Source organism: Chanodichthys erythropterus, chromosome 2 (genome assembly GCF_024489055.1).
Source record: "Chanodichthys erythropterus isolate Z2021 chromosome 2, ASM2448905v1, whole genome shotgun sequence".
Taxonomy (NCBI): domain Eukaryota; kingdom Metazoa; phylum Chordata; class Actinopteri; order Cypriniformes; family Xenocyprididae; genus Chanodichthys; species Chanodichthys erythropterus.
The window spans coordinates 8,146,334-8,160,818 of record NC_090222.1 but is presented as its reverse complement, the minus strand read 5'-3'; the positions used below and the strand labels follow the sequence as shown (position 1 = coordinate 8,160,818).

The window sequence follows — 14,485 nt, the reverse complement described above, 5'->3', positions numbered from 1 at the left end:
GAGCTTGAGTAAAAGATGAGAGATCTTTCATCGCTTAGTGCACTGTTCCTTTGAAAGTTTATGAAAGTTTTGTTCTTATAAAGAGAGAAGATTCATTGAGTGACTATCACTGCATCTGTCACAGCGCTGCAGTGCCGAGCTTCATTAACTCTCCTACCATGTGCGTTTGTGACGTATGTAGTGAACAGCGGGAAAACTGAATGGCAACATCTTTCCATCCCACGTGTGGAAAAAGTTTAACTTCAATGTGATTGGCTTTCTGTGGACAGCAAAACAGATGCTTTTTGCCCTAACACCACTTCTTGTGAAGAACAGCAGGAGGGGGTTTATCAACACAAAGTGACTACCTCAATCACAGGAACTCATTTGTTTTCCCTCATTATTATCCACAAGTGTGAATGATTGTAAATTCCTTAGGACTCATAGGGAAAAAACCATGCCATTTGGGTGAAGCCACAAAAGGAAGAACAGATCTTCAGACTCCACACATAGTACACAAAATGGACACAAAATATAGCAAATGTTCTCCATATCTACTAACAGAACTGTATATGCTTAATTAGTGCTACAACACAATATGGTATACAAACTTACCTATTAAGGTATACATGAAAGCATGGTGAAAGTTCAGCATAATATAGTCATGTTTGGACTCTTTGTATTCTGTATAATGCCTACTGTAGGTCAGGGGTCTTCAAATAGCTTTATGCATCAAACCAACCGGACAGTGAGACATAATGACAATGGTAGCACCATTTTAATGTTTCTTCAATTTATAGTGAGCAGCGTGTCAAAACAATGGAGCGGTACACACCACAAGCGCTCAGGGTGTGAATTGCTTCTCTCTCTTTAAAGACATAAAGCGCTACAAGCTGCAGATGACAGTTATTTTACCAATAGTAGCAGAAACACAGCAGCAAGATAGATTGATACTTTTGATAAAACACTGCAGAAAAAGAAAATCTAGAAAATAAAAATGTCATACACATTTGACAAGTTTTTTCAGAAGACTTTTTTTATTGATCTACATTTAGCATTGTTAATCAGCAGTGTTAATAGCATTTCATAAATTCCTGGCTGGTGCTCCGTAATTTGGGAAGGACACTCTCAATCACCTTAAGTGGTGTGACTAAAACTCACAACATTTGTGGTGCCCGTGCCAGACCAAAGTAAAATCACTACGTGTATAAACAGAGAAACAGGAGCTGTTTGGGAAACATCTTTTGCAGAACTGCATGATGTAATGATATAGAATACTGCAGATCTGGGTCTTTCCTCTGACTTTGATCTTAGATGTTTCTGTGTTCTCCCATGATAAAGCCTTTGTTTGTTTGTGTTTATTAAGGGCTAATTAGATTTGCTAGTGTTAATTGATGTTAATTGATAGGTCAGGAAGGACTAATTGGAACTTACTGAATATTCCCCAGAAAGTGTATGTGTGTGAATACGTTTGAGATGATTAGGTCTTACAACACAAGTGTGTATGTTTAGTGCTCCATGACTGAAACTGCTCTGAACACTGGAGAGAGTCAATGAGAACAATGAGAGAGAGAGAGTCTGATGGGACAAACATGGCCCTGCTCTCTTGAAAGATGCTGCGTGTGTGTGTGTGTGTGTGTGTGTGTGTGTGTGTGTGTGTGTGTGTGTGTGTGTGTGTGTGTGTGTGTGTGTGTGTGTGTGTGTGTGTGTGTGTGTGCTTTTGTTTATATTACATTGTGGGGACCAAATGTCCCCATGATGTAATATAAACCTGAGTTCACCTACATCGTGGGGACCAGCCAGCGGTCCCCACAATGTAAATGGGTTTATAAATCATATAGAATGAGTTTTTGTGAAAAAGTAAAAGTTTGCACAGTTTCCTGTGAGGGTTAGGTTTAGGGGTAGGGGCAGGGTAGGGGGATAGAATGTACAGTTTGTTCAGTGTAAAATGCATTGAAGTCTATGGAAAGTCCCCACAATTCACAAAAACAAACATGTGTGTGTGTGTGTGTGTGTGTGTGTGTGTGTGTGTGTGTGTGTGTCTGTGTGTGTCTGTGTCTGTCTGTGTCTGTGTGTGTCTGTGTGTGTGTCTGTGTCTGTGTGTGTCTGTGTGTCTGTGTGTGTGTGTCTGTGTGTTTTTGACACATCAGGACACAAATTTGTATAATGACATGGGTATTACGAGTAGAGGGTTCCTTATGAAGACATTACCCCATATCCACATTTTTCAAAAGGCTTATAAATCATACAGAATGAGTTTTTGTGAGAAATTAAAAATGTGCAGTTTTCTGTGATGGGTAAGTGTAGGGGTAGTGTAGGCGATAGAAAATATGGTTTGAACTGTATAAAAACCATTATGCCTATGGAATGTCCCCACAATTCACAAAAAAAAACGTGCTGTGTGTGTGTCAGTATCAGTGTCAGCGTGTTTCTCCAGCAGCAGTTGTAATTGCTGGACCTTTATCATCTGGAGAGCCAAGATTTCCCTGCCGACACTGGCTGTTTCTGTGTCATCCTACACACATCACATCTAGAAAAGTAAAGGTGAAACATGAAGTGATGGAAGTGTAAGTTCTTCTAGACTGTTTTGATGTTATTCATCTTCGGAGTGAATACAGTCTGCTGGAACGTCTGCTCAAAGCTCATATTTCTGCAGATGTTTGTTGTTTGATCATGTGCAAACGATTCAAGCTGTATTTATATCTGTGGTGAGTTGGTCAGTCAGTATTGTGAAGCAGCACAATTTTAAACGTATATGTATGTTTAGGTGTTTGCATTTGTTTTTTAGCTTTTGCAGTAATTAACAGAGTAAAAATTACAAATTACATTTGTTAATTGGTTCTTTGACATGAATTGCCATGATTGAAAAGAGTTGTATATTTACAGATGTTATGAGAGGCGTCTTCTGTGAACTGGCATTGACTGTTTACATAATAACCATAATTATAATTTTCATTAAAACATTTAGGCATGTTATTTTAATGTAAATGTCCTTCCACTTCCTTGGTAATCAACAAGCGGCAACCTCCCCCAGTTTCTCGTGAAGCCAATACGGAAGTAACTTAAACTGCGATTCATCGACTGGCCGCTAGGGACAGGCTGCAAAAGGGAGCAGAATCTCATTGACTATCATGTTAAAACAGGCAAGTTTACAGCAGAAAAAAACATGTTTACACTCTGGTTCAAATTGTGTTTCGGTCTATACTGCTAATTTTGCCTTTCATGACAACTCTGAGGGGGGTGAATTTTTGTATAACTCATCCGTTTAAATTATATTAAGCCTTAAAGTTCTGCATAATTAAGGGTGTGGTCAGGGCCGTACGCAGGGTTTTATATTTACCGAGGTCACAAAATATGTTTTACTAGGGGGGTTCGGGGGCATGCTCCCCCGAGAAAATTTTGATTTCCTTGATGTACATATATGCATTTTAAGACGTTTTAAGGCCAACAAATTGGATAACAATAGCTTTAAAACCATGTCAACAAATACATACATGCATGCAGTTTTGAGGCAGCTTAATCGCATGTTTGGTAATTCCATGACTTCATTTACCTCAGAATAATGATGGTGCATGCCTGTAGTTTCTTTAGCGCTTTAGTTAAACTATAATGCAGTAATATGCAGCACGCGTCGCATTTGCGCGAGCAATTCTTGAGTTCAAGACCACACTACGATGTATTATCTTACGTGAAAAAACATACAATCAGCCTGCCGGCTTTCCCGACTCTCTGAATCTGTAGCCTAGGTAACGTGTCACGTGCCACTGCCTGCAAAGACAGATAGAGGCGGAGATTTCACTTGAGATTAGACGGAGAATGTGAATTTAATTGGGAGAAAATACAGACGACATATGGATTCGGACACGGACCGGGTTCTGTGTTTGGCATTGATCATCACTGCTGGATTTCAGCTTTGACTAATTTGAAATTTAGGGAAAAAATACCGAGGACATGACCTCGGTGTCCTCAATGGTAGATACGGCCATGGGTGTGGTCACTTGAGTGACAGGTGGCGCTGCTGTCTGTGAGCCGTCATGTTACCTCAGCTAATTCCAGCCGCTCAATTTGGCATCTCAGCCGTATTTGTGCCTTTTTTCTGAATTATTTTATACAATATATGGCTTGCTGCATACTCGAGACAGATGTCAGTCTGTGTACATGTGCTCGCATGCGGAACACACTTTGTTGGATCGTCGTGGCATTGGCTAAAAGTTTTGTTCCTGAGATTAATACAATGACAATACCAGGAGGATATACAGCTCCAACAGCACTGCTTGGATATTATAACTAAAACTGATGCACTATTTTGAAAAATTATACTTTGGACAAGTGCTCATTAGTTTGAGAGAACATTTGAGAGTTATACAGATATCTGGTACTGTGCGTATCAAGTTTTACATTATAAACAATGCTCAGATTGCATCCTTTCTTGAAGAACGATGATGGAGTGCAAATCATTCCTTAGATATGTAATGCAAACGATGGATAATATATAAAGATTTCATGGATTTAACGCTTTCATGAACAAAAAGTAGTTTTGTTTTGAAAAGGACATTTTACCCAAGTGCAACGGATTGGATTCATCTTGCGATCTCTTTTTCATTAAAGGTATGAAGTCCCAGTTGATTTTTTTGTGTTATTTGCACACCCCACACAAATTAATTAGCCTACTGGTGTTAGAGCATCTAACGTTATAACGTTATCTTAAAAATTACCGTAGATTGACAGTAAAACTTTAGTACTTTCTAATGGTATTGTTATCTTTATTAATATTAGATAGTATCTAAGATGGATATGCTAGGCGGGCGTGGTTTCGGCAACAAGTCACGTGGGCTCCAACTACATCCTGCCTCTTTGCCCATTTTCAGTTATCCGTGAGTGACGTGCGGTCACGTGTAGCTAAGATGGCCGCGGCCTCATTTACGCGTCAAAACTGCTGTTCAGAACTCTATGGGTGAGGTCACGGACACTACGTCCATATTTTTTTACAGTCTGTGGTAATCAAGCAGACATGGTACTAATCTGTCTCTCTTTATAAGTTAGTTGTTACCTTGATCTTGTTCTTTCCTCGAGTTCCACTAGTTACTCTCTGTCCAGAAAAGATGGCTTCATAGTATCCCCTGATACTTTAAAGCAGGGGTCTCAAACTCGTGGATATTTTGTGGCCTCCCACCTGACATCAAAGTTTAGTGTTAGTGCGGTCCGCGAGTTATTCTAAAACTTGTTTTATTTTGTTATCACTTATGGCAGTGGTCTCAAACTGCCGGCCCGCAGGACATTATGACTGATATGCAAAGAAAAAGTCGCCGTTCTATGGGGGCATTCACATATCGCGTCACATAAGCGCCCGCGCAGCATTCTCCTTCTTTCCAATGTGCTTTTGCTCCGGTGGCGTTTGTCGTTGCTATGCAACCATGAGCCGCGCTCTCAACCGCATCGCTTCTATTATGAGCGCGCTTGCCTAAATCATAGTAAAAGCTCTTGACTTTAAGTCACGAGCGTTGATTTAAAACCACCGAAACGCGTCCGATGCAACCATTAAACGTTACCGATGTTCAAACGGCATCTTGGACAAATGTGTCTCAGCTGTGTGAGCAGAAGCGCTGCAGGTGTCTGTCAAGAACCAGAAGCGTGTGCAAATGCATTCAGGGATTGTATTTGTTCAGTACAGTGTTGTTCAGTGCAAGATTTTAATGTTATTTAAGCTAACATGAAGTAAGGGAAAATACTTCCACTAGATGTTAAAATCCATCTATCTATATATATATATATATATATATATATATATATAATGGCCCCCCACCAATTTGAGTTTGAGACCCCTGCTTTAAAGCCAGGTATAAAACTGAAGGAGGATCCTAGAGCTCATCCCTCTCTGCTCGCTCTGTTCTTGGGTTGGGTTCTATGATGAGCTGTTACAGCAAAGTCTCTGCATCTTCAGAGTGAGCGTTCTGATGTAGAGATGAATTTAAAGTTGTCCTGATATTTGCATTTGTCAGTCACTGATGAATAGAGGTGCAGAGGTAACTTGATCAATGACCCTGATGGGAGGCTCACTGGAAAATATTGCAGAGCAATGCTGTCAGCTGCACTCGGTTTTTGTCTGTGCAAACTGAGATTGAAGGTCTAAGCGCTGATGTTCCTGATGGGTGTCTGAAGCCACAGCTCTGGTTGAAATCCTTTAATCATGTTATTTACGTGAAGAACACACATAAGCTGAGTTTGTGTGTTGATGCAGAGATTGTGTCAGCCTAGGATTAGGTGTGTCGCAGTATACCTGTATTGATAATAATTGTGAAAAACAGAAATCATGATATGTAAAAAACTGCACATATGATAATAATGCAGTGCCACCAAATAGTAAGTGAAGATATTGAACCTTAACACCATGTCCTAACCAGACGCAATGCAATAAAAGGCGTTTTTCATTTTAATCAGAGTTTTTGTCCTTATCATCCATGACGGTGATATGCATAGAACAACAAAGGATTATATTTTAGAAACAGTTTCTATTTCTGAGACACCAAGACTGGAACAACAGCATACAAAGTATGACAATGATAAGCTCATGTACTGATTATGTGTTTTATTTAATGTTTAAAGAATTTGAGTGTTTGAATATCATTTTTACATGACCTTACCCCATTAAGGAAAGAAGAATGCTCAAACTGTGTGTGAACAAACAAGTATATTCTATGACAAAGATTGTTTCAGTCACTCCGTATGTACTGTATGTTTAGTCATGTTAAAATGACTAAAATAATATAAATTTGATTATGTGCTTTTCCATTTTGTTGTAAGTGCAGTGCACTTGCAAAGATACTGCCCACATGCTGAACAAATGGAACAAAGAAGGAACAAAGAATGCACTGTGTATATGCTGCTGCTGCACAAAATCACATTGGAGGAGATGACTCAAGTTATATCACCAGTGTGGGAGTTTTTTTTTTTTATTCTGTTGTGTTCTGTTGTGTTCTGTTAGACATGGCAGTCTGCTGATCAACAAACACTCTCTCCGCCTCCCTACACTCATATTTCCAGCGAGATTCAATGGCCAGAAAAGAGAAAACATTAAATAAATAAAGTTTGTTTGGTCACAATAATTGTGTAGTGAAAATCTGATATAGTGGTAGCCCTACTCTGGATTAGTCAAATGTTTTGTTTTGTTGTGTGTTGTGTTGTGTTGTGTTTGACCTGTTAGTGGTTAGTGTATCTGAAACATTGATGCTTTGATGCTGATGCTGAAACATTGATGCTGATGTGGGCAACACAGGTTCAAGTCCAGTTTACATCATTTCCCATAATGTTTAAAATAATGTGATGGGTGTCAAAATGGCCATCTTCATTTTCACCTCTTGTTCAGTTTAGACAAACATCAGAACAAGAATTTTTTGTTGTTGTTTTTTCCATTCTAGCATATTCCTGTGTTTGGTTGATGGCAGTGTTTATTTGCTTTCGGCTGTGTCTAATCCTCCATGGTGAAGCGTCTGAGATTGATGGATCACAGGTTGGTGTGTGTGTGTGTGGGGGAGATTATTACCTCAGCCGGGCGGGAGATCATTCAGGCGTCTGGAGGCCCAGCGTCACTGTCCTTGAGCCTCTCACCTCGGTCTGAGCCGCTACAGTCTATCGACGGACACTCATTAGATTTGTGTGTGTGAATGAAGTAGACATGAATCAATGTGGTGTCTGGATGCAGCATGCACTAGCGGTCACTCTAACTGACATTCATCAAAAGAGGAAAAAGAGCAGGGGGAAAAAAGGAAAAGATATTGGCAGATAAAGAGAGTAATGAGAGAAAAATAGAACTCACTGGCTCCCTCCAAATTGGACTGTCTGGTAATGGTTTTTATCTTTTATTCTGGTGCTTCTCAAGTGATTTTACTATTCAAGTCACCTTTATTTATATAGCACATTTTACAATGTAAATTGTTTCAAAGCAGCTTTACGATGATAACAGGAAAATAATGTAATAAAGTTTGTTTTGGCTGTACAGCAGCTCTAGAAGAAAACATTGTCCAGCCTAAGTCAGTTCAGTATTGATTCATATCCATTGTAAAAATCATTAGTTATAATTTAGTTCATTTATCTATGCAGCAGCTCTGGAAAAGACAGTGATGTCATCATCTAAATCAGTTCAGTTCGCATACAATGGTGTCAATGCAGGCAGATCTAGTATTGTCAAAAGTATCGACTTCAATGCATTGCAGGCTCGTCAGAACACAAAACGCAATGTAGCTTGTAGCTTTTGGTCGAGCTACACTGCTACTTGCTGGAAAAAGTAGTTAACTACTGGAAAAGCTACACAGTTTTAAAAGTAGCTGAACTACTGACAAGCTACTGAAAAATGTAATTAAACTAGTAGCGTTGCTAGCGTCGCATGAACACAATGGCCAATCAGGTGTTTACGAATCCGCTCAACAGCACTCAAACCGTCACATTTTTAAAATGTCAGTACCGACTTGGTATCAGAGTCAGTACTTTTGATAACACTAGGCAGATCAGTAATATTGTTGAATAGTAGGAGTCCTCAACTGAGCAAGCCAGAGGCGACAGTGGCAAGGAATCCAAACTCCATCAGAAATGAGAAAAAAGAAAAAAAAAAGCTGATGGGACCAGACATCCTATCAGCCCCTGCTCCTATTTGACAAGGGAATAGGATTTTAAAATACAGTCTCCTTATGAGCCTCCATGTCAGCTATGAGCAGATAATTTGATGAAAGAGGAAGAGGCTGAGGATTTGAGGAAGGGTTTCTTAGCATGGCCTGAAATATATGTAATGCTGCATCAGCAGATAACTGAAGCTCACATCTCCATTGCTAAGGAGATATTATCCAGTAATACTGCACCCACATTCATCACTGGCATCCTGCCTGGGATTGGATGGGTGGCAAGTAATTGCATAGAATATCCGCTCAGTACAAAGGCATTCCCCACACGGTTGAAAGTTTTAATACACTCCAACCAGTTCCTTTGCGCTATCCCGTAGTGCAGTCAGAGACTCAGAGGTGTTTTACATTACTCTAGTCTAACCTCATGTCGACTTTAGACATTCTTTAGAGCAGAAGTCTCTTGGATTATATTATTCATCACTGGAGATCCCCAGGGTTCTGTTCTAGGCCTGCTGAAGTGGGAATGCAGACTCAACACACACACACCCAAGGGAAAATTTTCACAATGAGTTTGCTTTTCCTTTGCTTTTCTTCTGATAAGAGTCATAGCAGAACTGTTTACTTGTTCTTTTTCGTCTTATAATGGGATATATCCAGTACAAAAGGAAATTTAATAGCAATTCTGGTTTTGTAGACAGGCTGCTTTCAGTGTGCTTTTAAAGAGCTTTCAGCTGCTGTATCATGTTAGTAGAGCAGGTTATATCTTCTACTGTAGCCACAAAAAAAAGAAGAAAAAAAGTTCTGAGCATCTGAGGATGTTACGGTCATATTGGAGTCAGAAGTGAATGCACTGATGCCACTGAAAGGCCCACCATACAGGGTCCCGGTGGTTTCTTAAAAAGTCTTAAATTCAGTTCTATGAAATTTAAGCCCATAAAAAGTCTTAAATATCTTAAATGATAATAAAAAAGGTCTTAATTATCATTTCAAGAGGAAAAACAGGAATCGTAATATGGCGTAATGTGATTATTAAACTTCAAAAGTCATTGATTTAATTAAATGTGTTTTATTCAACTGGTGAATTGAAAAGGTTGTAAGGTGAATTTGAAAAATAGGATAAAATATTGATATGTATTAATTTAAAAATATTGCCTTATATATGTAATTTTTAAACGAATATAAATATAATCATTTGTAATTCTGACCCATCCCTTTTCTTGAAAAATGGATTAAAGACGGAAATTTAAGGTATCTAATTTTATAAAACATTGTTTTTGTAAAAATCTGTATGATTTGAACTGTAAAGTTGTTTGAATTGTCATTTTTACAGCTCCTGTTAAGTAATGTAGTTAACTAATGTTAACAATTGGAAGCTTACTGTAATGTTAGGTGGCATAAACCAATTGACACAGATTCTTTATTTTAAGATTTTTGCCACGCATTCTGGGAGACCTGTGTTCTGACGGCTTATTGAAGTGTGCATGTATGATATGTAAAGCCATTACTGTGGCTTTAAGCTCATCCAGACAGAGCGAATGTTTCGCTGTAGGGGAGGTGGAAATATATCACAAACTCAGACTCTTTCTTTACCTAAGAAATTATAAAAAAAAAAAAATAAATAAAAAAAAAGTCTTCTCATCTCATGCAGAAATACCACAATCAAAATGCTGATAATATATGAAGCTGACATGTTGGAACACTGTTCAGTTTGACATCACAACAAACATAACAAATGGAATACTCAGAGTCAGATACACAAATGATTACATTTTGATGTTGCGGTAGTAGTGACGTCGAGACTTTATTAAGACTTAAAGTCTTGTAAACGCAGTTTAGTTGCATTGCTGGGTTACTGATTTGCATGTAAACTAGGACACGTGGTTGTTTCAATGAGCTGATTTTATAGGTGTGCATGTAAATGTGCTCAATGGTTCCATGAAGAACCTTAAACTTCAATATAACCTTTCCATTGCACCAAAGGTTCTTTATAATGCAATTTTTTATTTTTATTTTTTATTTATTTATTTATTTTTTAATAAGTTCTTTACACTAAGAAGTAATAGTTCTTTAAAGAACTGTTCATGAAAAGGTTCCTTGTGTATCCAAAAAATGTTCTTTTATGGAACTTTTAATTTTAAAAGTGTGGCCTCTCAGATAGACTTCCTCTAGGCTATGTGAGAAGGCCATTTACACATGTAAAAACTAATATATGCTCTCTGTAATGGTCTTTAAAGGCCCAGAGATGCTAAAGATGGCGGCCCAGGACCATCACTTTTCATTATATCCCATCTGCCCAAAAGATCACCACCTACACTTTCCTAAAACCACAGAAATGCAATGGGCATTGAGCTCATTACATTACAATCTGCATTACAAACAGTTGGCTATTAACACCATGACAGCCTGAAATATAAAATCACAAAATGACCATTCAGATTGAGGCTCTGTATTTAATATCAGTGGTACAAAAATGAACACACTGTCAGGCCTGTCAGGCCTGTCCTGATGGGAGACATCAGCCCATTACTGTGTCCATTATAGATGAACCTTTAATGTGCCAACACATTAGAGAGGACACGACTTCCACTTACAACCATTTTAGCCTTTGAGTCTCTGATGTGTCCTCTGGTGTGAAGCTGTGCTTAAATCTCTTGCCATTTTTGAGTGCAACTGCCCTATATCACCATCCTGTCAGAGTGATGTAGATGGATGACATCTGGACCGCACACATTCACTCATATCACATCACATCACACGGTCAGTTTCCATCCAAGCATTCTCATGTTCCAACGATTGTGATGATTTAACACCGTTGATGCATAAAAACATAAACTCAGTTCCATCAGTCCCTCTGTTGTTGTCATAGTAATAATCTTTTTCTTTTGAATTGTGATTAGTTCAGGTGATGATGTTGAATATCATTTCAGTATTTAATGGGTCTTTATTTCTGTGGAACCACCACCCATGATTGTCACTGGGAGCAGGTGTTTTTCGTGGCTTTAAGTAGTGGAACAAAGAAACATAAAAGTACAGCTTAAAACTATTGAAATCTTGCATGAGCACAGACCCAGAGATGGGCTTTAACATGTTTTAGGAAGGTTCCCTTGCAAAAGGTAGCAAGAGTCACTAACCCATCGCTCACTTTTACAGTAACAGATATGAATGACCCATAACACTGAGCTATTTCACTTCATCACTGTTTAGCTCTGGTATTTATCTTTAATTCTCTTTTCTTTTGCAGGACCTAAAGAAGGCCCATCAGAATGACATCTGTTCCTCTGAAGCATCCTCTGCGATCATGGGATGGTCATGGAGATTTGACGGTGATGGACTCAAGCTGCTCTCTTTGGGATTTGCTCTGGCTGCCATAATCATGATTTTTGTGATTGAGCTGCACTGACACTAAATTACTCTTGATGTGTTGGATAAGGCCTTATATAGTGTGCAGTGACCCAAGGACTCAAACCGGTGGTCAAATACTAATGTCTTGTGTTTTAAGGTTAAGTAAAGGTAAATGATGCTGGATGATTAGTGATATATTTTTTTTTTTCTACAGCTAATTAAAGACTCCAATTTTAAAGTTAATTTTAAAGACTGAAACCTTTTTTGCTTTCAAGTGACAGCAACTGTTGTGATGAAAAATCTTTTTGTTGTTGTTGTTGTTGATGTTTGTAGAAATTAAAGCTTTGCCTCTGTACAAGGACAGCTTGAAAGTGTCTTTGGCTTTCTGTTCATTTTCAGTCCCAGCAGTCATTCATTTTCAGGCCAGGTGTCTCACTGTTGGCTTTGGGCTAAGAGCAACAGACTCTTCCCATCTTTGTTCCCAGCATAAAGCATGTCTAATAAATGAGACTCCACACACTCTCCTCTGTCTCCTGGGTTGTATTTCTGGAATGTTTTCTCAGGGATTCTGGCATGAGGAGGTCAGTCACTTTATTTTGTGCTCTTGTGAAGCTACAATGTGTATGACCTCAGTCAGAATACTGTGTTGCATGGTGTGTGTTATCATCTGTTTTCTTAAGTGTCAGATTAATTGAAAATGTAATACTCGTGTTGACAGGATGAAGTGTTAAAAGGCTTTTGATATTAAAGAAACCATATGTACTTTGTGCTCAAATATTATGGGAATAAAGTACACTGACTGTAAACATTATGCCAAACCCTCATAAGCAATCCTACATACTCATTCATTTTTCTTGTTCATTTACAAATGTCCTCAAACTGTACCAATGCCTATATGTCTTTATGGTCTAGTGTACAATATATAGATGTATGATGCTGACAGTTCCTCACAACATGAATAGTTTTGTTATATGTTGTTTATGCATTCTTCAAACATTTCGACAACAGAGGCTTTGTCAAAACATCTCAAATGAACTTGTATGTCGAGTCAGCTGTAGCGTTAAACCCCATCGGCACCACACAGATTCACAGCCTAGTGTTCCTTCTGAAATCTCCCATTCTGCGGTCTTATTACGGGCTATATCTACGGAGGAGCCGCACTGAGACAGCTGAGCAATTTGTGCAGGCATTTTGGAGTCAGCTCTGTCTACATGAGTGTGCAGAATGACAGGACATGCAAAACCTTAAGTAAGCAGGGATCCCTGGGCACGTTTCAGTGTAGACTGAAGCTTTAGTGGAGCTGACGCCAGTCCACTGGGATGTAGTCAACACTCCTTGTGTGTGCTCGGCATGAGCACTCTCACAACACTCCCTGGAGGAACTTCTGCCTCCTTACAGAACGTTAACAGGCCAGATGAGAAGAGACTGCAGTAACCTCGACACCATGGAAATGCCTGGGAAAGAAGCAGCGTGTGTCTTTCTGAGCGTGGGGACGGCCATCAAAACAAGAGTGCTTTTTCCTCAGGGACTCTGGATTGTTTTGAGACACTAAAAAACAACCTCTTCTCCTGTTTGTTCTCACTTCAAAATACAATTAAGTCAATAGGAAATCAAAATTCAATCCATTTTCTATCTTGATGCAATTTTTTTGAAACGGGTAAACTCATCTACTTACTAGTTGCTTTCACAGCCTCGTTGTGTTGATATATTTTGACTGTTGCAATCCCAATCGGACTTATGACCTGTAACGCTACCTGAATCATAAGCATGCACTGTTTGCTGTTGGCCAGATTAGAACTGGCCCCCCCGACTTAGCCTGGTTTCTCCCAAGGTTTTTTTCTCCATTTTTATCACCTGTTTGTCATCTGATGTCACCTGTTGGAGTTCGGGGTTCTTGCTGCTGTTGCCTTTGGCTTGTTAGTTGGGGACACTTGATATTCAACAATGTTTTTGATCTGCCTGCATTGTCACCATTGTATGCAAACAGAACTGAGCTGGACAATGACATCACTGTTTTCTCCAGTGCTGATATATAAATAAATTAACTAATTATTGATTTTTAGAATGGAATGAATCAATACTGAATATAATTATGCTGGACAATGACACCATTTTCTTTAAGAGCTGCTGTACAGCCAAATTATTTACCAGTTATCACTGTAAAGCTTTGACACAATCTGCATTGTAAAAGCGCTATATAAATAAAGATGACTTGACTTGATAATCGCACTCTTGCAAACTATTCTAACTCATACCTTCAAGGAATTTTTTTTTTATTATTTTTTTATTTTTTTTATTAAAACTGAAAGCTGTCAGAAGCTTAATGGTGGTGACATTGAAGTTGTGACTAGAGTAGTTTGTTTATATCCTGTGTTAGCTTTTTACTTCTAGTGAATGTATTTAGGCTTCAAAATTCATGAAAGTTTTCATTTTTTAAGATTTATCTTGATGAACGTGTAAGAATCATAAAGTTTTGTTGATCACAGCTTATTTTCTGCAATAATCCAAAAGCCAATGGAAGAAATACTAATGCTTTTGTTGAGGGAACCAGG

At 38.7% G+C, this 14,485-nt stretch overlaps 1 protein-coding gene across 1 annotated transcript in view; it reads left to right on the top strand.

Moving 5' to 3' along the window:
- cdkal1 (CDK5 regulatory subunit associated protein 1-like 1) overlaps positions 1 to 12,449 on the top strand; it is a 472,612-nt gene extending 460,163 nt beyond the window's left edge. Inside the window, exon 15 of the mRNA XM_067400691.1 lies at positions 11,833 to 12,449. Within this exon, the coding sequence (XP_067256792.1) occupies positions 11,833 to 11,991 (159 nt within the window). The 3' untranslated portion in view covers positions 11,992 to 12,449. The remainder of the gene's footprint in view (positions 1 to 11,832) is intronic.
- Positions 12,450 to 14,485: the final 2,036 nt, after the last annotated feature.